The sequence below is a fragment of the Macadamia integrifolia genome, chromosome 10 (genome assembly GCF_013358625.1).
Source record: "Macadamia integrifolia cultivar HAES 741 chromosome 10, SCU_Mint_v3, whole genome shotgun sequence".
Lineage (NCBI taxonomy): Eukaryota > Viridiplantae > Streptophyta > Magnoliopsida > Proteales > Proteaceae > Macadamia > Macadamia integrifolia.
In genome coordinates, this window is record NC_056566.1 from 28,215,230 (window position 1) to 28,241,703 (window position 26,474).

A 26,474-nucleotide genomic window follows, 5' to 3' on the forward strand; every position below is an offset into this window, starting at 1 on the left:
CTCTCTCTCTCTCTTTGAGTCTCTTCTGCGTTATTAGTATTATTATGTAAAGTTCGTCGATCCTCATTTATCCGTTTCAGATCTCAAGAAAAACGAAAGATGCTTTCGTATCGGTAACCAGAAGGACTAACCAGTAACCAGGTTTAGGAAGGACTTTAAATTTACAACATTGAATCTCTCTCTCTCTCTCTCTCTCTCTCTCTCTCTGTGACTCTGAATTCTCCACTCGAATCTTGCATTAATGGCGCTTTGATCAGGTACTTCTTTGACTGGCTTCATGAAGACCTTGGGTTTCGTGAGATTCTCTTAATTCCTTTGTCTCTTCTCTCTTTGTTTTCATTGTCCTCTGCTGTTTCGGTTTCTTCATCTTCTCGTTCTTTTGCTTACAAAGATTCTCACAGATCCGATGATCGTAAGCTAATTTGGGAATGCTTTTCCGCTTGTTTCGCTTCTTTTTGTTGTTTTCCTTCGTTCAATTCAGATCTATGGAGTGATTCTATTCTTTTTTTTTTTTTTTTTTTTATCTTGTTTGTAGGATTATTAATCTGTTGCGGTAGTTGTTGTTGTTGTGTGACAAGCGATTCGCTCGTATGAAGTACTTACTTCGTCGGCTTCCTACTCTTTCTATAGACTCCAATGACCTTGATGTTTTGGCTCGTAGCAGACTTATTGGCAGATTCTTACACTTATTATTGACTGAAATTTCGATGTCAAGTTCTGGAAGAAGGTGCCCCTTTGTTTTCCCCTTTTCAGTTTTCTCCCTTCTGCAACTTTTAATCTTGGTAGTGACTTAGATTTCTTTTCTTCGGTTTTTTTTAATCTAAGTACTGTGAAAGTTTGTGTAGGCCAGAAAGGAGGGAATCAATTTCAGTTGATTCTTTTTGTTGAAAGAGGTTCTCTGTTGTCAATTTGAATCTGCAAGTTTTTCGATTGAGATAGATATAAATAATGGAAGGAGAAGAGGAACGAGTAGAACTCAAGTTCCGGGTATACGATGGCACGGATATTGGTCATAATCACTATGCTGCGTCTACTACTATTGCAACCCTCAAGGAAAGGCTAGTGGCTGAGTGGCCCCAAGGTTAGATATATTTCCCCTGTATTTTCTTTTATCTCTGAATTAAATATCATGTTAGAGGATCATTAGAATCTGATTTCATGTTGAAGAAAGGGTAGTGGATGGTGTCTCACAGATATGGTGGATCATATGGTTATCTTCAGCTGGAAATTGTCTTGCCCTCTCCACCGGGCTGAGATACTGAAAAATAAGATAAGTCCTTTTAAAAGAAAAGAATACCATGTTGGGAATGGATCAAATCTTTAAACATGTAGCCATTTATCTTTCTTGGAGAATCTTGGTGAGACACAGAAAAACAAAATTGTTACAATTGACAGAAATAAATGTCTATCCCATATGCTACCTATTCTTTAATCTTGATATCAGGCTCAGAAAATTTTGTGGTATCATAATATGGCTTGTTTATATGTACTGTTAGAAATTGTGCATTTATCTGGTTTTAATGGCATTTACTTGCTTGTAGCTCCAATACCCTCCTCCTGTTATTAAGAATCTTTGTATAGGATACCCATTTGGGATTTTGATTATATTGCATGGGTTGAGTTTACCTTACATTTTGACCCTTTGCTGAAAATTTTATTTATGCGAGTGTGACTGATTCTTGCATTGTTCACATTATTTTGTGCATGATATATGAAGTTGCAGTTGCCTGTCACTTGATCTGAACACATTTAAAATAAGAATTTAATGTCTATCCCTTACTACTATACACTCCACCATAACCAAAAATTCCTAATTGTAGCATCTTCCTGGTTGTTCTAACTGAGCATTGGTTATCCATCATGCCTTTGATAATATTTTCCATGATGTAGTAGTTTGTTGATTGATTATTGATTAAAGCTTTACAATATTACCTCTGAATTGGTTTCTGTTACTTTTTTTCATGTTCTCTGTTCATTTACACCTTTATTTTAGCATGTGATTTCCTAATGAGCTTTCCACTGCCAGACAAAACAGTAACACCCAAATCGGTAAATGATATGAAACTCATATATGCTGGGAAAGTCTTGGAGAACAGCAAGACACTTGCTGAGTCCAAAATCCTCTTTGGTGATCTTCCTGGTGGAGTTATTACTATGCATGTGGTAGTGCAGCCTCCTGTATCCAAGAAGAAGACAGGTACATTTTGTCTCCTGTACGTTATAAATTCAGTCTTCAGAGTTGAAATTGTCTTGTTCAAAGTTGATGCAGCATTGGAATTTATATCTTTAACTAGCTGAAACAGGAACTTGTTCAAAGTTGATGCAGCATTACAATATTACCATGGAATATCTCTGACTTCTCCTCTCTATCAAATAAAGTTGCAAATTACACCTACTCTGCACCTAAGTTCTGGCAACTGTTCTCCCTTTATGGTTCCCTCATGAATCTGGGCAGTTTGGAAGTGTTCTTTCTGTAGTCAATAATGGCTGGTTTGCAACCTTATGGGCAAGCACAGCAGTATCTATAATTTCTAGACCGTGAATCCAGTCATGGAGCTTAACACATCTCTAATAAACAATACACCTGAGGTTGTTTGCATCAACATAGTTTCAAACAGCTGTAGAGTTTAGGGTGCAGATTATTTTAAATGGAGGAAATTATCTGTTTTAATAAAGCTGATTTATTTTTCAAACTATGACTATAATTATCACAGTGCCACAACCCATTGTCATGACAGTTTTCTGTTTTGTTTGGTTGTAAACACAGATAAGAGCAAGGAGAAGAATCCAAAGATGAATACATGCACATGTACAATCCTTTAATAAGATGAAGCCCCTTCACCGCACCACTATTACAGAGAAAGCTAAGCAGATTCTTTTTCTTTTTCCTTGAGTTTGTATTTTCCACTTTTCTTTGTATAATTAGTTAGGTTCAATAGCCCTAACTTATCATCAAACTCTGCCTCTGCCCATTTTTGTTATTTGCATTTTCTGCCATTATTGTTGTTCTCCTTGTTGTAATCATTCTTGTACAAGTAAGCTCAAAATATGTACCACATGAATAGTGAAGGCATCTTGTCATAAGATCCTCGAAAAATGTAGAACTATTGTAAGTTTGTGTGGTCTATTCTACAGATTAATAATCTTTATTGAGTACAGACATGCTTGCATATGCACTTCAAATCTTCAATATTAAATCATTTATCAAATCCGGAGCAGCCACTGTGTGAACACATCTTATTGGAAACCAATCTGATCACATAATTTCCTTTTACATAGGAGGTCTTGCTTTTGTTGTTTTTGTTGATACAAATTGTATAGTGAGGATCTCGTGAGTGAAACCAATAGCAGTGCTGTGAATTTATTGGATTACAGCATGGTGCTATTGTAGGGTTATCAGAGCCTCAGAGTTAATCCTAATGAGCCCCTCACAGTCTCTTTCTGGCTAGTATTGCTCCTCACAGGCTTTGGACGGTAAGGGCAGGAATTCTTACCCTATAAGCTAAGTGGGGAGGGTAAAGGTAGAAGAGGCTCACCTGCCTAGTTAAGCTATATGGATATGCAATCCAAAATAGCGGAGTTCTTGTGGAGTTCTTCTGAAGACTGCAGAGAGTCTATTGGATTAGATGGAATGAAATATTCAAAGCAAAGCAGATATCTGGGTTTTAGAAATTGAGAACCCTGAGGCTTTACGGGCTGAGGTTCTGAAAGTTCTATATGCTCAATTCCATTCCTCTGATTTTCTATATGCTCAATCAGGTTTGGAGTTTGGACTGGTAACAGCTCTTTACTTGTTCATTCATCCACATTGATAGTAGGAGATACCATTGAACTCCTTTGTACCCAGATTAAGCAGGTTTTTGATCAAGGAATCGGGAATAAGTATCTGAATTGGGTTCAGTTGATTCTGATCTGATTTTGTTCATACGGTCGGGAAACAGCGAGATTTCACCTGAACCCTAGAAACCCTGTGGATCAGCCACTTTGGAACAACAGAAATTGGGATCAGATTTGGTCAGTTTCAATTATTAACTGTGGATCATTTTCTTCTAACTCAAATGTCTGGGCTGATTATGTATTAGAACATCATTGATAATTTTACCAGTTAGGCATAGATTTCCGTCACCTAAGGTGAATGAGGTATTCCTTCACCACTGTTTCTTATTTCACTTGGATGGATGTCTGTGAATAGGAAGTAATGGTGACAATCGATTCGAGGATGTATCCATGGTGAAGGAAAACTCTCGCCTTACCAATTTAATCAGAAATTTCTAGAAAAATTCACTCATCTTATGCTGAAAATGGGTGAAGAGTCTTTTATCTCATGGATCCACTCATCACAATGGCAATTTTATGAAGTGTTAAACATCAATTGGCATGGTGACGGTTGGATACTCCTATCTTTCAATTACATTTTTCTAAAATTGAATACTTAGAAAGTCATTTGGGACTTTTAAAATTTATAAATTGGAAGAATGGCTCATGTGTCAGTGGGGTCAATGAGGGGATGCACATGAGCATCGACGGGGTAGTCTTTTGTATTTCACATATAAAGATGTCATTTCGCCGTCCTTTGTTTTTTGGGTGCATGTGCTGTACAGTTAAAGAGTGTTCGTTTCTCATTTAAACCAACCACTTACAATATTAGAGTGCCCAAGTATTCCTCACAAGGCAGGGTAATGGGACCAAAATTTTGTGGATTCCTAACTCCCTTTTTTTAACTTACAAGTATAACCCAGTCAAAATTAGCTAAAGTGGCAAAAGAATATTTAAAAATCCAGGACATTCTAAATGGTTCTTGCCAATACATTGACACATTATTTATTTATAGGTCATGTCTTATCTAATCAATGATTATAATTATCATAGGGGGAAGTGTTTTTTGTGACAGAGCATAACACTGTGTCTACATGAAGGCCAATGAGAACTAACAAGAAAACATCAACACGAGCTCTTCTGCATTGGCAAGAAACCATTTTCCTTTACCATATTGTCCTTCCGCCTCACATAATTAGGTGGGTTAATAAGGAATGCTTTTCTACTTGGGTTATGCAAAGAACCTTTTGCCTATCCATTTATGCATGAGAATCAAATTTTGTTATGCTTCCTGGTTTGATATAGTTGACTAATCTCATCTTTTTTTTCTTCTTTTTCCTTTGAGCATTCATTTATTTGATGGCCAACTTAGAAAAAATGTGGGAAGCTCCTCTTGGCGTGGTGGTGGCTGTCAATCACCCCAGTTGACGCTAATCTAAGTCTTGGGAGAGGTCATTTGTTCTACTTTCCTCTGTAAATCAGAAGTTTGACAACATGTTAACCCCCACCCCTAAGGAGACCCCACCTTCTTGTGGTCGTTGGATCGGGTTAGAAAAAAAAAAAAAACAACACTTAACTTAGAAATGGTATTTCATACCTTATCTCGCCTGTCACTAGTTTGAACTGTTGCATCATTTGATAATTAAAGAGAAAAGGCTCTCTGAGTCGCTAGGATATGATATGCTAGCCCCTCTATTTCTATATCTATCTTCAACTCACACCGTTGATACTTTTTTTTATGCCTCTTCCTTTAGCGATCCTCTCTCATAATTAAATAATAATTATTCTAAGGAACCCAACATATATAGTCAATTCTAATTAGGTTTTGAATTGAAAGAAACAGTTGTTAGACTTGGAATATTCATAAACGGCCCAACCGTCGAACCAACCGCCCATCATCTGTCAACATCTCTATTTCTGGACGGTTGGATAAGACCCAAATGATCCCTATTACAAAAGGATTAAGTTTTGCCTTTACCCACCTTCACCATAACTTCCACTTGGAGCCACCCTATTGTTTATTGTCCAAAATGCCCTTCACCAATCAGATGAAGAGAAACTGAATCTATCAAAAAAATCCAATCAGAGTTGGGCTTTTTTTTTTTTTGTTTGCTGGCCTCAAGTGGGTGAGTCATTTTGCTTGAGATGGGCTCTTGCTAAATTTACTACGTAACATGCCAGACGTGTGTGGCCATGGTAGGACGGGCGGCGGTCCTGCCAATCCTCTCTCCCTTTGGCTTTGACCTGGAGACTGGAGTTCCTCCTCCGGTCCTCCCTGCCCCAACAACCCTATAAGGTTTTGTGCAGTGCCGTATGTGTACAACCGACCATTGGATTATCATATGGAAGTGAAACCTACGTGGACAAGAAACAACAATCAATGCCTTTTAAAAGGAATCCCTTTCAGAGGTAGAAATATCATTTCAAGGAAATATGGAGAGTGATAGACATAGGGATCTAAGAGCTTAGTATTCATCGTAATGTTAATCTCAAAGGCGTAACCGAGTTAATAAGGGATCTTTGCCTCAAGAAGTGTGTAGTTATGAGTTCGATTTTTTTTTTTTTATCTTCTTAGGGTCACTCACACGGGGATGTTTAGTGCTATTCATTGCTTTCAATGAAAGTTGAATGGTTCTCATTTAACCCTGGAATGACCCAATCCATGAGGTTGTGCGATTAGTATAAACCCACGGGACTAGTTAAGCCAAAGACTTGGATACCCATTATTAGTAAAATATATCTATAAATACGGGGGCCAATGGAAAGCACTAGAAGAAGCATTAACATGGCGCCATTTTTGCCTTTCATGAGGGGTAGGACGGTGTTTTCACATTCTTATATATTTTGATGTGAGGGTCACGTTGCCTTTTAGGCTTCTTTTTCACATTTATATATGGACAAGAGAACCCTATCACTTGCACGGCTAATGTGTCAGCACACAGACCAATGGAAAACCGCACAATTTTAACTTCCTGAGACGACATATGAGTGGTGTCATTGATCCTCCTCTTTATCGTGTGAAAAACCTCTATAGTCGTTGCACCGATACCGTGAGCATTGGATGCCCAAATACTCTCAGTGGTATGATGCTCACCCCTTATCACCGTTTGCTGTAGAAGATGAAGACTCCTCTTTATCAGGAAAAAGAGACATTGATCCTCCAACCGACTATCAGATGATGCATTTCTTCAAATACCACATGGATCCTTGAGACGTGGCCACATGTACGCATGGCAACTCACCTATGTCATCATTAACTTTTCTATTTTTTTCCTTTTCTTTTTCTGTAAACTTTGTTTTTAAAACTTGGGAGTATATACACTTATCCAAAAGGATAATAATCCCTGGGTTCACTGTGATATCGCTTACATAGGATTGGGTCAGTTCGAAACGAAAACTCTTGTACTGTGGTCCTAAGAAGTTAGGTGCAACGACGAAGGTTTGATCACGGGACATCGCTTTCTGAGGCGGAGTACCAAAATGCCATCATCTTACCAAAAAAATTCATATCAAAATACAAAAGTATATAAGTTCTCAAGAAACAGTAAATATCTTTACTCAAAAAAGAAAAAGAAAAACACTACATATAAATATAGAGGCCGGAGGTTGGGCACTCGACTAGTTTTCCTAGAGCCCAATGGGATAAGAGGGGTGGGGGGACTTTTTCAAACACAATGCTGACTTATAGCATGTCCTGAGCAAAAGTCACAGAATGCAGTTTATAAATAGATTACACATTGATAAGTATAGATTTGAATTGATTATTAAGATCAGATTGGAATTCGCTGAAATTGATATGAAATTACCTTAACCCTAGTAGGGATTACCGAGTCGAATAGGGCATAATTAGGATTGGCTAATTCCAATTTTAAAAAACTAATTGGCATGACATGTCCTGATTTCAATATGGCAGGATGATGTGGAAGATTTCAATATTTGGATAGATAGGTCTAGAAGTGGATTAGCCACATGTCAAAGTTCAATGTCAAACGAAGAAAATTTCCTAACCAAGACCGGAGCTCCCACAACTGCACACTTTAGTATGTGTCTCTCATCTCCACTCTAAAATTACATTTCTAACCTTCTAGGGGACACTGATTGATTCTCACATAAGTATGGGAGCCCGGACAGAGAACACTTTCCCTTCACTAAAATACCCTCCAATGTAACTATAGATCATCAAAGCTTTATTTTGCCACTTGAAAATAACGATGCCCCCATCTGATATCTCGCATGGCAAACACTTTTTTTCTTTTTCCTTTTGGTTGGTAATTCACATGGATTGAATTTCTCCGTGGTGCAATAGGGCATATGGTGCGCATCTAATGGCCAAAAATGCTCTAGCACGGAACTCAAGGTGGACACATATAACCCAAAGCGTTTCTAAGCATTGAATACGTACCAGACGGCCTGTTACGCCACAGGAGATCCAAGTCCACTTCACATGACTGAAACTTGGCCATTCCAACAAACTAATCAGGACGTTCGCCTACCTTATATTTACTAGTGGAAGTTTGAAGTCTCAAACTTTCAATCAATCTCTCTATTCAAGCATGAAAGGCCCACATATTATTGACAATCTGGTTTGGAGGCAGAATTTGAAACATAGGAAAGTAGGTAAAATTAAACACAAGAGGAGGCAAAAGCTATGCTAACTATGTAAAGGTGTGGTGTTCATAAAGGGGAAACTAGAAATGCTAAGCAGCTGGGGAATACGTCCACCACCTAAAGTGGTATGGGATTCAATTTTCTTTGTCGGTGGTTCAAATAACTCTAGAACCACCATTTTGGTCTATGGCCAGTGGGCCACAAATTTTACTTTGACTAGTTCCTTCTTTGCCATGTAGTTTTTTGTTTACTTACATTGCATTGCAACAGTTTGTTAAATTGCTTCACTGGTGATCAGGTCAACTTCTCCAACATCATAAACATCCTAACTACATGAATGACTGACTTGAATTTGTAGAAACTATTGTGGTCATGAATAGGTTGGCTGATCACTAAGAATGTAGTTGATAGTATGGAGTAATCTCCATCAATTTTGTGTGTGTGTGAGAGAGAGAGAGAGAGGATAATTTTATGAGATGATCCTAGGATTTTAGGTGAACCCTTCTCTTAGGGTGGAGAGTTCAATACACTCAACGAAGACAGTTTTGTCAAATCCGTGAGATCTTAAGATGCCTACACTCTGTTGGCAAGGTGCCTATTAGTTGTACAAGTGATTGTCTTTGAAATGGTTTTCCAGTAAGATTGGCACAAAGTCTGTGCAAACACAAAATTAAGAAAAATGCAAAAATAAATAACATAGACTATAATATATATAACATATGAAGAAAAATTTTTGCCACCTTAGATGAAGAGAGTCATATGACAACCCTATGATTGGATTCTTTGACAGTGACTTTCATCATTGAACTATTAGATTCTTAGCGTTATTGTATGTGGTCCAAACCACCTTCCCTAATCCAATCGAAGGGTCAGATGTTGTGGCTTATAAGGTTCTCTATTCACCATGGGTGTCTACAACCTAATCTGTATAGAAGAAATATTATTTGGCAAAAGTTTCTTCTGTCAACATACCAAGTAAAGGTGTCTTGTTTGCCTAGAAAGCAAAGGTAAACGGATGTATGGTGGAGGCACCTAATTCCATTGTGTGAAATGATCAAATACTAAACCTGACACTTGGGTAACTAGGAAAAGGGTCTTTGGTAGAGGCACCTAATTCCACCACATGAAATGATTAAATAATAAATATGACCCTTCGGTATCTAGGAAAGGGGTCTTTAGTGCAGGCACCTATTCCACCACATGGAATGATTAATTAACAAATCTAACATTTGGATATCTAGAAAATAGTCTAGATAGATGAATCAAATTTTATATACAAATTTAACAATCACCCCTCATGTAATGCCATATCTTCCCATGAATGTCCATGTACATCCTCACGCCATATCTTTCCTTGTATATCTATGTTACCCTTGATAGTTCCTTGCACCCATGTCAAAATTTTAGATTTTTCAATGATCTATTTTGCCATATGGCCAGTTTCATTAAGGCTCAAACTTGAGACTTGAGCATTGGGTTTGTTGTCTATCTATCCACTAAATTTCAATATAACTGATTGACCACTGGAAAAAGTAGGCAACTAACCATAGCTTTTACGTGAACCGCTAGAGTAGAGAACCTTCTCCTTTGTTATTACTTTTAAATAAAAAGTAACTAGATCCAAAACCAATAAATAAATACATAAACATTAAAAAGAAAATAGTAGAAGTTTTATATAATTATAGAATTTAGGGTAAAATTTATAAACATCTTTCTTGTTTAAATATATATAATAAAATATAAAAAAAAGTTCAACAATAGTTTAAAAATGTGACATAGAAGAAATTAAAATCGAGACCTTGGTATGGGGTCGATATGAAAGAATGCCTCATTTCCCAAATATGAATTCAAATGTAGAAGGGATAAAAATTATTCCTTAGGAAATTAAACTAGCACAAGGAGAGGAGAGGTGTAGGTAATTAGTTGATAAAGAAAATATTCCTACTAAGTCAAGGCATCGACTTGGACTTAAAGGATTGAGATTTTAGAGTCTCTTTGATTAAATAGAAAACTAACTTATTATAAATACTAAATTAATCAATGGAAAATAGTTATTCCAAAAAATCAAATAACCAATGATGATCCTTTCATGTGGTTCAAATTAGGCTATTTGTGCTGGTAAGGCATATAGCCGTTAAGATATATTCATCCCTTAATATTCGAAAGAAAGGCAAGAAGAAAAATGTATTAAGCTTGTGCTTGCTAGCTCATAGGCAACAAATGTAGGTCATGAAAGTTAATCATAGTTTAAGTTTGGGCATTCCTTTGTATGATGATGGAAAAAATGCATTGAAAATTTCAGTATAATATATGAAATAAAATAATTATATGAATAAATAAACATAAGTATATGTAAGAAAATTATATAAATATAAAAATTCAATCATTAATCAAATTATAAAATGCGAGGTCCTATTAAACTTTCGGAATATGTATCCTAAGAATATAATATAAATACAAACGCACATTGTCAAATAATGCCAACCTTGATCGCTTGAGCAACTTCACACTAGATCAAACTAAACTAGGAAATGTTGGGTCTTCATAAATGACCTCTCTACAAAGTGGATGTAAGGTTGAGTATATTTTCCCCTTCCACCTGCCGTAGCGGGAGCCTTGTGTATTGGGACACTTTTTTTTTTAGCACATTATGAATCTCATTTCTTCTCTATTTTCTTTCTCTTCAGAATGCATTATAGTAATCTATTAAAAAAAATGGATATATACCAAGCAAAACCTAAATTACTAGCTCACCGAAGGCCAACAAAAATGAAATAGGAGAAGAAAGAAACCATGAGAGGTAAAATCCATATATTTAAAAGAAACCATGAGAGGTAAAATCCATATATTTAATAGTGCATGCTCTGAGATTGAATCTTCACCCAAAAAAGATTAACTCCACTTTTCATTATCAATATTATGTAATTTTCTTAATAAGCGTTGTTTTTATTTTAAGAGAAAAAGAAAGCATGGGATACCCTTATAGAGATTTCTTTGTATCCTTCTCACATAATAAACAACGAAACCCACACTGACCGCCCCCCCACTTTCTCTCTCTCTTCTATTCCTACCATGTGTGCCTCATATAGATGACACCATTTTCTAGTTCAGATTCCTTTTTTACACTGCCCTAATAAAAAATCTTCTCCCATGGTTTAAATACATTGATGGAAAAGGAAACTAGTTCATTAATAGAAGTATTTGGTTCCCACTTCCCAACAAGCCCCATCACTTGATTTTGAAAAGGGGTTGCAGATCTAGGAGTAGAAAGCACTAGGATAAGTCAATGATAGATCAAGGTAAGCTTCAGAATTGATACTTAGGTTTTATTCTTCATGTAAGCATCCATTTCATTAGTAATTTTTTATTTTATCCTTTTAGTTTTAATTTACAAGCTTTCACAATATCATATTAAGAGAGACCAGTATGGACGTATTGTCTGCATCACTGCCGATATAGATAGTAACTTTCTACCTTGACGTGTTTTTCAATGAGATGTAGAGTTTTGAAAATGAATAGTAAAAATCAATTTTGTTTGATAACTTTCACCATTGAAAAATATGTAACTTAGAGAAAGAAAAAAAAAGTGTACATATTTTTTAGGGAATAGCCTGGGTATGCCGTCTTTATACCTAGATTTGTGTCAATCTCTCTTTTCCTCCTTTTGAAAAAGTCGATTATGTCTCTCTTATCCCCGTCCTCCTATTGATTGAGTTGTTAGTTCCTAAAAAACCAATAGTATACTTAACTTCCTCGCTATTTTTTAATGCTATAAAAATGAACCGCCACTATGGGATAGGAGTGTTTTTTTTTTGTACATCTCTGTGTAGAGCCCTCTCATAACCAAAAAATGGTGACTTTTGAGGCAAACCCTTGATGATTGCCGTTATGGTTTAACACTTACTCCTTGATCTAGTGATGAAGATCACTTGGAGAAAGTTTCTCTTTACCAACAATCAAGGAAACACCATAAATCTATTGCTACCATTCCCCTTGTTTGTTGGAGATTTGATATGCGTCTCATTATTTCTTGATCCTCATCCAAAAGCAATAATAACCATTGGATCGTCAAAGGAAATCTTGGTCTGATCAAATCCATGTCCATGACTCTGTCTTCTCCCAATCCAAAAATAAATATATAATAAATGGTTCAGTAGGGTCGTTGGAAACTCTAAAGGGGGAATATAGCACATGGAAATTACTATTTATATGACATTAAATTTTGTGTTATTTGGATTCCACTACCAATATAAACTTGTTAGCTGTAGTATGATTTTGAATTGATATTGTGTGATCTCAACCACCAATATTATTTATTTATTTTTTAATTTTTCAATCAAAAATATTTTTTTTGTTGAAATGGAGTGGAAGTAGATATCAAATCTAGTTCTAACCAACTTAGTATTCATTTTCTTGATTGTTTTTTGACAATGTTTTAATTTTTATTATTTTTTTTAAAATAAAAATAATAAATTTTACATGTGATTTATCCAGTGATTAAAATGATTAAGCCTCATTGAACAAGTCAGTGGTCGCGGATTCAAGTCAACACACTTTATTATCGTAACTTTTATCGAGAGTTATGATCACTACTATAAAGCACCATTTTTTTGTTTAAAAAAAAAAAATCAATCTTCAAGGCAAATGGACTAAAAAAGAATGATGATGACAATACAAGCGTTGGATCAAGGGCTATGACATCATCCACTTTTCCTCACACCCATCATCATTACCCTAATCCACGGCTTAGAATCCCCACATTAAAAAATATTAAACTACGTAAGTTGTACCTTATCATCATTTAAAATCTTTTCAATATTATAACCATATGTTTAGTGTAGGAAAGCAAATCTAATAGTCATAGTGGGTCCCACACTCCCACCTCAAATGTGGTGAACCAGAAAGACTTTTGTAAAATGGAAAGGGTAAAATCGTCAACATGTGGAAAAAAATCCAATGGGATTACGTAGAATCTCTGATTCTCTAATTTGAATTAATTACTTTAATCCAATCATAAAAGTCAATAATTATGTTAATTTTTTTTATTTTTTATAATTTTACTTTTAACTAAACATCTCTCTATGTGTGTCTCTATTTATTTCAATATTTTCTATTATTTTATTAATTTTTTCTTCTTTACCTTTCTCTCTTGTTTCTCTGCTTTTTCTATCTGTCTTCCGGATTTGTTGATCTGCTGCTTCTCAGCGATGATGATTTTTCCTTCCCTGTTTGGGTGACTGTAAGATGTTACAGTTTGAGCAAGTTTCTTCACTGAAGATCGCTCAAGGAAAGAGAGAAGAAGGAATTAGGTGTTGGAATTATTGGACGGTTTCAAGAAAATGAGGAGTGGTTGTTGAGTTGAAGATCAAGGTGTTTTAGTTGTTTTGTTTCATTTTTTGATTTTTACTCTTTCTGGGTTGTTTCGATTTGAGATGGGCGGGTGTTTTCCCTGCTTTAGATCATCTAACAAAGAGGGTAACGGTGTGAAAGAAGTTGCAAAACAGGATTCTGTAAAGGAGGGTTCAGTTGCTCAATCTCATCATCTGAGTAGAGTCAGTAGTTCAGGTAATTCCCTTCATAGGTTTTCTCATCTCTTTTACATGGGCATGACTTGAATTTTTGTTTGGCTTAGTTCTGACTGGCGATTACTGCGGGACCCTTCATCGATGTTGAATTTTGTGTGTCTGTGTAGTTCTGATAAATTTTGAGCATGGGTTGGTGCTAAAGTTTGATTTTATCTGATCTGATTGATTTATGGGCTCTTTATTTTGGTCTAGGTGGTTTGCTGAGTTGGGCTTTTGTATCCGCTGCGGTTATTGTTCTTGGATGAATTGCTTGTCCACCGGGTTCTGCTTTTTAGTTATTCTTCTTTTTTTTTCCTTTCTTTTGGATTTTCTGTTTGTGTCTAATCTGTTGGTTCTGATAAGAAATGAGGAAAATCTATACTTTTTATGTCTCGTTTCTCATCTCTTCATTGTTGATGAAGCTGCTGATGAATATTTCTGCTTCTAATTCTTGGATTGGATTGAGTTGCTGTCGATTTTTGGTTTGGTCAGGAAGATAATGAATGTTAAGATGAAAGTTTCTTAAACTGTATGCCTTAGGAGAGTTCTTGGAACTCTAATTTCATCTGTGGTATGACCAGTTTCGATTGTGAACTACTACATTTTGGTAATCTGAGGGTTTTGTGTGAACGAGGAAATGTGAGTCAAGTAGCTAAACTGAAAAGGGATTCCTGGTAATTGCTTTCGCTTTTGGGTTGATTGAGGATTAGAATATGGTAAAGAAACACTACTGCTGTCTGATTTTCTACGAAACCTACATCCCCTGTAATTATAGATTGCATCTCATCTCTTGAAACTTTTTTTTTTTGGGGGGGGGGGGGGGGGGAGGGGTGTTCCCTTCTGTATTTGTTTTGCTTTCTTACTGACATTGGTTTTCTTGTTGACCTTCTCTTTCCCCCTCCTCCTTTTGTGCGCATTATGGGGAAATTCATGGGGTGCAGAAAAGTCAAAATCTAGGAGTGATTCTAAGAAGGAAATCTCAATTCCTAAGGATGGGTCAACTGCTCATATTGCTGCACAGACTTTTACCTTTCGAGAGCTTGCTGCTGCCACTAAGAACTTTAGGCAAGATTGCCTTTTGGGGGAAGGAGGATTTGGGCGAGTATACAAGGGTCGGTTGGAGAGCACTGGACAGGTCGGTTGGAATTAATCTTATTTAGTGGTTGGGAGTAATAAATGATAAAACATGTTAATTGAAGGAGACCTTAGATTTGTTTCTTGGCTTATTGCTATACTCACCATTGCACACCTCATTAAACAGAAAATCCTTATATGAGTTTACTTATCCATCAGTCTGGTCCTGTGCTTTCTCATTGACTTGCAATGACTGTTCTTGCAGGTAGTTGCTGTGAAACAGCTTGACAGGAATGGACTTCAGGGAAACAGAGAATTTCTGGTGGAGGTTCTCATGCTTAGTCTCTTGCATCATTCTAACCTTGTCAACTTGATTGGTTATTGTGCCGATGGAGACCAACGCCTCCTTGTTTATGAGTACATGCCATTGGGATCGTTGGAGGATCATTTACATGGTTAGATTGCTTACTATATATATATATATATATATAAGCCATTTAAAATTATTTAATATGTACAATCCAACGCCTCCTTGTTTATGAGTACATGCCATTGGGATCGTTGGAGGATATTTACAGGGTTAGATTGCTTACTATATGTATATAAGCCATTTAAAATTATATAATATGTACAATTCACCTTCATTTTTCCTAAAGAGCCTTATCAAGTTTTTGGAAAAATATTGGGAGTATCTTTAGGTTTGTAACATGCTCCATTTAGATAATTTTGCACAAGTGGAATTTGGTGAAGCATCACTTTAGGACTGCAATGCACTTCCCTCATTGATGAAATGAACAGTCTAATTTGTGTTGAAATAACCAAAAATAGACTCCAATTCACCAAATCTTGTTCCCAAAAACTTTGGGTCATCTGCACAGAAGTTTTTCATGCCATATCCACGCTATTTACTGTGATATCTGCTGCTAATATTAATGGTGTCTTTCCTCAGCACTTACAACTAAGATCATCTTTAGCCTCCCGCGTCTCTTTTTAACACCTTCAATGCACATATACACCCCAGTTTGCATTATTTGGTGATTTCTGCACTTGGTCGAACCATCTCAATCAATTTCCACTCTTCTTGTCACTTCCTGTTGCAATTCCTAGGTTCCGTTAAATGCATTAGTTTATGATTCTAATCATTCCTAGTCTTGCCTCTTAACCATCTCAAATCTCCATATCCTTATCTCAGCTCAACTCGGTTTATGTATTTTTTGTTTCTTAATTGCCTAGTGTTCGGCTCCATACGTCATTGCTAGTGTTTTAACTGTCTTAAAAATTTTATTTTTCATTGGATTTCTGATGTCCTAAGGCACATCAAGTTCTTAGCTTCGCAGTTGGACTGCTCATTCAGTTGGAAACCAATGATCACTAATGACTTGGCTGATCTTCTGGCTAGGGAGGGTGTAAAGAGACGGATAGAGTTTGGGTAATATGTTTCCTCTTCCATCTAGTTTTTTGGGGCTGTATGATTTCTCAGGTGTTGTGGGACCTTTTTATGTTATATATATATATATATATATATATGGTTGATAGAAAAAAAAAAAATTTTCAATAAAATTCTGTAGTTGTTTATGGAAAAAGAAGTTTTAATGGAAAGAACATACAACATTTCAAAATATCCTTTCATCCTCATCTAGCTTGCTTTAATTTTATGACTGGCATCCTCTTCTATCTCGTTCTCCTTGTTTACTATTGAAGCAAGTAGAAAATGGTTACTCTGGGTTCTCTCTTTATTATCAATCCCACCTACTCCATTTGTAGTGTTTTTTCCCCCCTGAAATTGCAATCCATATATTCTGTTATAGTTGTAGAATTTACCCTTTTCAGTCTCACTAACCAAAATTGTATAATCAGAAGACAGCATAAACATAGTACTTATAGGTCAGAGCTTCTTCTTACCATTACATCTTGACTTTGACAGTTGATGGGGAGCCCTCTTCTTTGGTGGATGGTATGTTTGGATTCAGTTTTGCTGTCATCACTAGGTCATGCCGTGAACTGGAAAGGGTTTATTTTTGGATTTTGTGTGCACAATCACCTCTTAGGATGACGTGAATGATAACTACCCATAGGGAGAAACAGCATAATTAAAACCCATTGTTGTTGATTCATCGAAAAATAAATAAATAAAAACCCATTGTTGTTAATTAGACACTATATAAAGATTGGTTCATGCTTGGGGGTCAAAAGTAATTGATTGCTTCATCATTTTTCAATTTCTTTTTCCTTTTTTTTACTTGAACCAGTGTAAGATTTTGCCAGTTTATTGAGGGAATATTTTTTCTCATTTCCTTGCATTGAGGAAGGGGTTGGGATCCTGACTGTCCATATAAGAAACAAATAACATCAATCAAGTCCCTTTCTGTCCTCAGGTTTTCATTTTGTGCTTATCAAGGAGAATCAGACCTCATCGCCTTTATTCACCATAATTATATTGACAAGTTGATCAATTTCACTGTTTTAAATCATTTCATATTGAAGCAAAAAAAATTCTCATGATTAGCTTACACTCCTGAAAGAATAAAATTTCCTCTTTGAACATTTTTCACCAAGCTTTCAGATGCGTATAGCATTAGCTCATTGCTGTACTTTCCAACATGTTCAGCTATTAGGTATCTGGAGGGGCATAGATATAAATTCCTTACCCATTGTTATCTGGAGGATTTGAGGGTCAGCAAATTCTGAGGTGTTTGGTGTTGTGTCGGAAGAGGATGGAAAGCTTATGGATATTTTTTTGAGGTCTTTCGGTATGCTACATGAGCTATAGGTCAAACTATCGAATGGTTGTCTGAACATTTTCTGGCCTACACTGAACAGTGTCTATTGAGTTCACTTTCCAAAGCCATTTCAATATTGTGCATTCTTGAGGTTATAGGCTTACAGCACTTGTAGCTGCCTGCTTGGGTTTGTGTGCGAATGGAGCAGCAAGACTACCTTGGTGCAGTTCCTAGGACAGTTTCAAATGCCTAGGGTTATAATGTAATCTAATAAAATCTAGGGATTCTCTGTATAATGAGCCCCCCAATCTGGCAGAACTTCTTTGGTGATGTAGAATATAAATATATGCTATTACTAACTTCGTTACTTATTAGCTACCTGTTACCTATCTTCAGATGTTCCACCAGACAAGGAGCCTTTAGACTGGAATACAAGGATGAAGATTGCTGCCGGTGCAGCCAAGGGCTTAGAGTATCTACATGATAAAGCAAATCCCCCTGTCATTTACAGGGACTTCAAGTCTTCTAACATCCTTCTTGATGAGGGGTATCACCCAAAGTTGTCAGATTTTGGACTTGCAAAGCTTGGTCCTGTTGGAGACAAGACTCATGTCTCCACACGAGTGATGGGAACTTATGGCTATTGTGCTCCTGAGTATGCTATGACCGGCCAACTCACTTTGAAATCTGATGTGTACAGTTTCGGTGTTGTCTTCCTTGAGTTGATCACAGGGCGCAAGGCAATAGACAACACACGGGCTCCGGGAGAGCACAATCTCGTTGCATGGGTAAAATATTTTTTTTAATGTATTTCTTTTACTGTCTTTTTCCCTTATTATTTGTTCTTCCATTTGCTTAAAATAATGTGGGATTATGATCGTCTTTTTGAGATTTAATTTATGGATAAAAATAAAACATTCCAATTCTTGGGATGTGAATTGCAGGCCAGACCACTTTTCAAGGATCGTAGGAAGTTCCCCAAGATGGCTGACCCTTTATTGCGAGGCCATTATCCAATGAGGGGACTTTACCAAGCTCTAGCTGTCGCAGCCATGTGTTTGCAGGAGCAAGCTGCCACACGGCCTCTAATAGGAGATGTTGTGACTGCTTTGACATATTTAGCATCCCAAACATATGATCCAAATGTGGCTTCTGCCCAAAGTAACAGAGTTGGTCCATCAACTCCTAGGCTCAGGGATGACCGAAAGAGCATGGGCAGTGGGACTGACAGCCAAGATGAAGCTGGACGTGTTGCTCGTCATTCTCAATCGTCCCACCAGAATTCTCCTGATAGGAGACACAGAGACCCTCTTCGGGGAGTGAACTTAGGTGCAGAGACTGGAAGGGGTGAATCCAGTGGTGGATCTGGAAGGAAGTGGGGTTTAGATGAATTGGAAAAGCAGGAAGCTCAGAGGGATAGCCCTGTTCATGCAAGGGAAACACCAAGGAATTTCAACCGAGATTTTGATAGAGAGCGTGAAGTTGCAGAAGCAAAAGTATGGGGTGAGAATTGGAGAGAGAGAAAGCGAGCGAATGCCATAGGTAGCTTTGATGGCACAAATGAGCAACCATGAGGTAATGTTCAAGCCTAAACCCTGATTCATCTTGCTTTGGGTCTGAAAACACAACAGGTTGCTTCCAAAAAACCATTCTTTAGAAAAACAAAAAACAAAAAAAGAACAGGGAGAAGTGGTTGCGAGCCACTACATTTTCTGTTTGGATTTCGATCTCTCCCATGGAATAAGGGTGCACTTGTCCAACTCGACAGTTGCGGCTTGTCCTCTATCATTTATAGCTAAGTATCGAATCAGATGCCCCTGGTTACATCAATCATATTGAATTTGAGCAGAATTTTTACCGTTTGGTGTGGGGAAAGGAGGAACTAGTGAAAGACCATCTGGAAGCAGGAAGGTTATTCTTGTGGGACTTGTGCAGGTAAATCCAGCATAGAATGTTAACTGTGCAGCTTGTTGGACTTTGCATGTATGGATTTCTCATAGCTTAGGGTACAAAAGGAAGCTTGGAAGATATGTATTAAATTTGCACAAATATTCTGTAAAGGGGGAGAGGGTTATGGGTTTTGTATGGGTGTCTCATTTTTCAGCCCTTATATTTTTGGACCATCTTGTTGTATGGATTTTTGAGTCATATTATAGGTTTATACAAAAGGTTTGATTACCATATTATTTATTCCCTTTAGATGGTCTTCCTGTCAAGCTAGTATTAGGAATGTAAATTTATATGATATGCATATATCACCCAGAATCAGCCAGAATTGGAATCAGCTGGATCCGATTTTACTGGAATTGGTGACATGATTCCGATTCCTCAAACCATGGTAGAGAGTTGAAGCATGCGTAGATGTTATTCTTATGGTTTTGCATTCATTTGAAAGACTGCAACTATGTGCCAAATCTGATGCTTGGGTTTCTGAATCACTCTTAAAAGCATAATTGCAGCTTTCCTTAAGGTGGCACTGTTTGGGAATATGCCTGCATAAGATTATTTGTAAAAAGGTGTGATGTGAGATTTTGTAAATGTTCTGATCTGGGAAATGTATGTGGGAAATGTATGCATGCCTTGTTCCTCAAATGTTATTGGGAGTGGTTGACTCAAGCTACTGGTCCTCCAAATATTATAGGGGTGGTGCCACCACTTTTTGCTTTGTGGTAAGGTATCCTGCTCTTGACAGGTGAGGCCAGGGACTGTACATCATGCTCTTACTGAACAGATTCCCTCTCCCACTTACTAATACCAGTACCATTAATACCAGTACCATTATTGGAAGGATAAAATTTTCCTTCTCTTTGCCACTAGTGATGTGGCCTTGTGATTGAACTTTTGTGTCATTAACTCCCACTCCTTCGGCCTTACTGAACAGAGTTGAAAATACCCTTCCTCATGCTAATTGAAAGGTCAAATCCCTAAGATGATGAGATTTTCTGTCTAACATGGGTGGAGGAGAGAAATTGGATTCCTATTGAAAACAATAGCCCAGGGGATGAGTTTCCAGATTTGGATAAGCATACTAACATTAATATCATTAGGAGAAAAAAGTAAGCCTTTATGCAAGTCTCAGTAGCCATTGTTTACTGGCACATTAACCTAATTTAACAGAAATTCTTGCCGGAGTATAAGTATGAGGGTTATAGCAAGCAAAAAAAGAGAAAAACCGTATAAGTATGAGGGTTCATTAGAATAAGCTCTACAATGGTGAGCAGAAGGTGTGGCACACTTACCTTTTTGGCACATGCTTTTGGGGCAGTTTTACTTCACCCACTCAGCCAAAGGATTTGGATGGTCTGTAGAGGGTATGGAGGAGTAGTGGGAGATATAATCCACTTCATATAGTAGGTAGGGGGCAGTGCATTTACAATAACCCTAGATGGCTAGATAGGTGTACTTTCTTTTTACCCATAGTATGGAAAAACTTTTTACATGCTCTTTTATGGACCCTGATTTTATGTATGATTGTATACGTACATGCATAAAACCTTCTAGGTTTTTTCGTATTAGAAACCAAAAAATGTCATATATTAAAGAAAAATTTAAAAGAAAAAAAAAATCCATGCATCCTTTGTATACACATCCTTCATAGACTCCTTTTATACAAATCGACACCCATCGAAATTGTCTCCCCCTCCATGTGTAAAACAGAGGCATTTGTAAATATCCCTCACCATATGTTATATTAAACCTTAACATTTGTCGAAATGATTATAGCTTAGTGTTTTGATTTATATATTTATATGCATTAAGCTTGAAATTTTAGTTTCTCTTGTCACTTTTTAAATACTATTCATGACATATATTCAATATGGTCAAATATGATCCATTGGCCCAAAATTATTGTAATATTAGCAAGATATGTCAGGATTCTAACACTTTAGACACAATTAAGATGTGTGTGTTAGGGTTGAGGCAATTATGATACAATTCGAAATTGGCACAACATAAAAACAACCCAACATTCCCAACCCTAATACAAAACCCACCCTTTCCACCAAGAGATGGCCCAGGATAACCAAGATTGCAATCCACAAAACTTTCTTCTTTTTTTTTTGTAACATGCAATCCACAAAACTTACCCCAAGAACCCAAGACAGGTTAATTCATGAAAGTGAACCATAACAACTAGAGGGGTAAAATCCTACTCAGCAAGGATGGTATATATAAGGTTTTAGTTACTATAGACAGAGACACTTCCTATTGACAAATTTTCATATTCTCCTCCTCTCTGCAGACACAAAACAATAAGCAAATATCAGATAGGGTAACCAGAAGGTCAAAAAAATATAAGTTCAACACAGATTTCAAGTTAAATTCTCCAAATTAAACCTATAAGAACTTAGCCTAGTACTCAGTTACTCACTGAGCTAAGATGGTCGTCCATCACTGCTTGCTTCCTTTTCTTCAAAGTTGAAACGGGGTTCTCAGCAAGCTCTCTAGTCATTGCACGCTTTGATGGTGCCATTATTCTGCAAAGACATCTGGAAAATATGAGTCACAAAAGAAATAAAGGAACATCTATGTGACAATCTTTTTTGGGGGAGGAGGACCTTCACAAGCTTCTTATATTTCCGGGCTTGTCTCTTCCTCCCATCAAATTCTTGATTTTCTCTCTCTACTAATCAAATGAGCATATCACAGCATCTTGCAAGTTCTTGAGTGGTACAAGGTTTACAAACCAATCGAAATGAAACAAAGGCGATGCACGAAAAGCTGCCTTGAGATCATCCCAGTTCCCATATCCAAGGTTGTGAACCATGCATAACTGTATAAAGTGTCATGGATATTAGAACGGTTAACCACTACAAGTACCATCCACTAACTAAACATGCTCTTGCATAGGGGAACTTTAGAAATTCAGGGACCATACCATGAAACGATCACATTCCTCATTGTACAGCTTCCCTTTGTTCTGGCCATATTGAATTTTCACTTCCAACCATGGATTGTCGTATCGATCCAACTTCAGAAGAACAGAGCAAGGTGGCTAAATAGGCATGAAATCAGGTCTGCAAATAAGGTCTAATAGAACGTAACCAGAGGAGTTAGTAACAAGAGATAACTGATGCAGTTTGAGATCCAACAGAGAAGAAACAAGGAACCAATAATGAAAATAACTAGCAGAAAATCAAGGCTAAAATAAAGCATCCGCAGGCCTTATGAAGAGGTAATAGAACGTAGAACTGCAGAGAAAACAGGAATTCAGAACTGGACTAGAATAAGTGAATAGAAGAAAAAATAAATATGCTTAATCAACCAGGACATGACCCTGGGAAGTTACCAACAATCACTCGATCGATTGCTATCCTGTAATACTTCAAACTCTCATTCAATTAATTAAACTAACTCTCTGCATTACATGGCTGGTTAATCCACATTTTTTTTTTTCACCACTCAAAAATTGAAATATTATTTTCTTAATAGGAAAGCAGGTCACACCTTCTGTTACCTAGGGGTGTCAATCGGTCGGTTCGGTTTGGTTTCGGTCAGGTTGAATCAGTTTCGGTCTAGGAATGAGGGAGACCAAAACCAATCTATTAAGGAACTTTGGTTTTTGGTCGGTTTTTCAATATCGGGTAAATATCGGTTTAGATCGGTTTATTATCGGACTTGAACCATAAAGAAATCTTACATTCATAACCTATAGTGACAAAGATTTGACGAAAACACTTTAAATTTATGATTAAATCATGTTTTATCATTTTGTAAAGGAAATATAACTAATATTAAAATCACAAAATGAATCATATAATCATTCATTTAAGTATCCAAGTAATGTTGTATAGTGAACAAGGAAATCAATGGAAGCATTGTTACAATTTACAAATCAATTTCTCTATTCATAACCTCATATTCATTGATTTGTAACAATTCCCCTTACAATAAAATATATTCTCACTACTATTGTAAAAAATGGATAATCAATTCACTAATTTTATAATGTCATAATCATTTCTTTTTTTATCGGTTTCATTCGGTTTGGTTCCTGTTTGATTATTGGTCGGTTTGATTTGTCGGTCTCAACATATCTCAGTCCAAAACCAATCCAATAAGGATCGGTTTGGTTTGAACCGGGTTTTTTCGGTCGGTTTCGATTGGTTTTATTAGTTCAGGCTAGGTTTTGACACCCCTACTGTTACCCATGCATAATCCTTCTCTTTTCTTGCCTTGTTTTCCAGCAATATCAACCATGGATACCAGCTATAACTATTCATGGAGCAGATAACTTTTTTACCTTCCCCTTGGGTTCTTCTGAGATGCAGAATGATTGCCTCTGGCAAAGTAAGCAAATATCTGTGTCTGCCGCAGGAGATACTTCAGGCGCCCCTTCCCTTTGTTGGTCTGGAATAAAAACAATCAATTACAACTTGTGATTGCACATCCAAAAAGAATAAATTGATTTAATCAGGGTTAGTAGAATTATGCACCATGCATGTCAGCATCAATGGCAGCATTTTGTGTATCTAATATTTCTTGGATTCTCCGATTCTTCAACCTCTGCAATTCTCTCAAGCTGGCCCTTACACGCTTTCCAATTTCAGCATTCGCTGAAATTCCATCCTGCAATAATACAGAGGAAATAAAGATGGATGGCAAATAGAATCGTAAGCGATGGATGCAGAGCAATTCGGCTACAACAATGAAAGCCCTAGATCCTTAAGGCCTTCAAACACTGTAAACAGCGACGTCCATGAAAACCCAAATTGACGCCCCAAGAAACAAAATAAGTTCAAACAACAGAAAACCTACAAATCAGAGCGTCGTTCAAGTCCGCATCCTTACCTCCTCTTCTCTTCTTCCTCGCTCTTAAAATCACCGACCGCATCATCTTCCATTGGGTCTTCCCCCGAAGAAAACTAACCGTTTGAAGAAGCTTCATCAGAAGAGTCGTCGAACTTCGAGAACTTTGCCATTAATGATTAGATTGAGGTCCCAAACGATCACAGACAGGCAAAAACACAGAGCTGGAGTTAAAAAAAAAAAAGAAGATGAAACCGAAAGAGTAGAGGGGGGAGTGGGGAAGAGAACGAAATCAGTCAAATCACAAAGTTCAGTGACAGTTGGGTTTGAGTGTTTACATATGGTGTGCTCGAGAATCTTAATTTTCAGTTAATTTCAGTTAATGGGGTTTAAGGGTTTTAGAGTTTACTTCCCGCCAATTATTCCACGCGAGACGACACATTTCCCGTTCCGACCACGATGCTGAGCCGTTTGGTTTTTTTGGTATTTTTTTTTATTAAAGTCTAGTGTCAAAATAAAAATTGTGGATTTGGATTGTTTTTTTGGAGTAGGGTGTGGGGGGAGAATGAGAGGAGATGCATATGGGTAGGGGTGTCAATTCCTAAGCCGAACTGGTAAGACCGGTCGGACCAAACCGATAACAACACGGATCGAATCGAACCGAAGCCTTATTGGTTCGGTTCGGTTTCGAGTATTGCAACCCCAAAACCAAACCGAACCACACCGGAAACCGGATGAACTTGAAACCAAATCGAAACTGGCTCAAAACCCGGACTGAAACCGAAACCAAACCGGTAAGAAACCGAAACACTCCAAAATTCATTAAAAAAATCAAAATTTGCATAGTTTTGTATACATTTGTATGGAAAGTCGAATCCAAACTAGACCAAAAACCAAAACCAACCCAGTTACAAATTGATTTAAGAAACCAAAGACAAACCGAAACCAAACCGCACTGAAACCGAAACCAAACCAAAATCGGAATTTCCTTATTGGTTCGGTTTCGATTTCAACTTTTCCACACCGAAACCGACTCAACCCAGACCAAAATCGAGCCGGACCGACCGATTGACACCCCTACATATGGGTATCTAAGTTTTGAGTGAACACATATCAGAGTTTGATTCTTGTGGCTCTAGAAACAGAAGATCATATTATTCTCCTCCTTTTGTGCATGAGTGAAATATCTGATTTTGTAATTGTTTTCCTCAATGTTTATTGCCATTGGCTTTATAAGTACCTAAAGATCATCAACATCTCCCTTTTTGTCTTCCCATATTCAGTTGCTTCTCATCTTTGGTTTTATTGATTTGATTTAAGGTTAGCGGATGTTATTCTTATTGCATTGTGATGTGCAAGAGAGGGGAAGATTGAGCCATGCTTCTTAATGATAGACCATATATGGACGCTTGCAAACTGATCATGAGTTTAGTGGTGGGGGAGGAGGGGATGTCATCAGGAGTTAAAATGAAAAAGAAAAAAAAAAAAAACAGATTTGGATCCACTGTGGCACAACAAGGCATCTGGCGTGCATCCAATGTCCAGAAACATCTTGGGTTACGTGTGACCATCTTGAGCTCTGTGCCTGAGCACTTCTGACCTTTGAATGAGTGCTAGAGGCCTTGTTGCACCACAAAGAAATTCAGTCCAGAAAACCCTCGTCTTAAGGCTTCGTTTGGTTGCAAGGGGAATGCAATTTTTATGCAAAGTGGAATTTTTTCCCAGAAAAAATAAATTTAGATGTTTAATTGCAAGGGAAATATACTTTACATGCGAAAAAAATTTCACTTAACTATTAAAATATCCCTTTTTATTTTCCCACCAAAATAGGAAGAAAATAAAAAAAAAAAAAAACCCCTACTCTCACGATCTCTCTCCCATTGTCGCGAGTCTTACCCCGTTCATGACTCTCAACGATCTCTCTCTCTCTCTCATGTGACGT

At 37.1% G+C, this 26,474-nt stretch overlaps 2 protein-coding genes and 1 long non-coding RNA gene across 6 annotated transcripts; 2 read left to right on the plus strand and 1 right to left on the minus strand.

Annotated features, from left to right (window-relative positions):
• Nucleotides 1–29: 29 nt before the first annotated feature.
• LOC122091016 (membrane-anchored ubiquitin-fold protein 3-like) lies at nucleotides 30–3,158 on the plus strand. Of its 3 annotated transcripts, none has more exons than XM_042660821.1 (5): nucleotides 30–257; nucleotides 536–727; nucleotides 837–1,081; nucleotides 2,027–2,197; nucleotides 2,768–3,158. In XM_042660821.1, exons 3-5 carry the CDS (start codon nucleotides 949–951, stop codon nucleotides 2,821–2,823), a joined length of 360 nt encoding a protein of 119 aa, XP_042516755.1. In that variant the 5' UTR covers nucleotides 30–257; nucleotides 536–727; nucleotides 837–948; the 3' UTR covers nucleotides 2,824–3,158. The 3 variants fall into 3 exon arrangements, with proteins under 3 accessions (XP_042516755.1, XP_042516753.1, XP_042516754.1); XM_042660819.1 differs by having other exon boundaries at nucleotides 31–257; nucleotides 846–1,081; XM_042660820.1 differs by lacking the exon at nucleotides 30–257 and adding an exon at nucleotides 271–412 and having other exon boundaries at nucleotides 846–1,081.
• Nucleotides 3,159–13,558: 10,400 nt separating this feature from the next.
• LOC122091519 (serine/threonine-protein kinase PBL27) lies at nucleotides 13,559–19,965 on the plus strand. The gene is made up of 5 exons (XM_042661516.1): nucleotides 13,559–13,989; nucleotides 14,930–15,123; nucleotides 15,328–15,517; nucleotides 18,179–18,570; nucleotides 18,727–19,965. The coding sequence occupies exons 1-5, from the start codon at nucleotides 13,857–13,859 to the stop codon at nucleotides 19,354–19,356; spliced, it is 1,539 nt and encodes a 512-aa protein (XP_042517450.1). The 5' UTR covers nucleotides 13,559–13,856; the 3' UTR covers nucleotides 19,357–19,965.
• Nucleotides 19,966–21,707: 1,742 nt separating this feature from the next.
• LOC122090508 lies at nucleotides 21,708–24,823 on the minus strand. Of its 2 annotated transcripts, none has more exons than XR_006143663.1 (7): nucleotides 24,575–24,823; nucleotides 24,220–24,352; nucleotides 24,027–24,133; nucleotides 22,662–22,800; nucleotides 22,342–22,556; nucleotides 22,155–22,260; nucleotides 21,708–22,019 (listed from the first exon to the last, which is right to left on the minus strand). It is a non-coding gene; the product is annotated as an uncharacterized LOC122090508 (long non-coding RNA). The 2 variants fall into 2 exon arrangements; XR_006143662.1 differs by having other exon boundaries at nucleotides 22,662–22,813.
• Nucleotides 24,824–26,474: the final 1,651 nt, after the last annotated feature.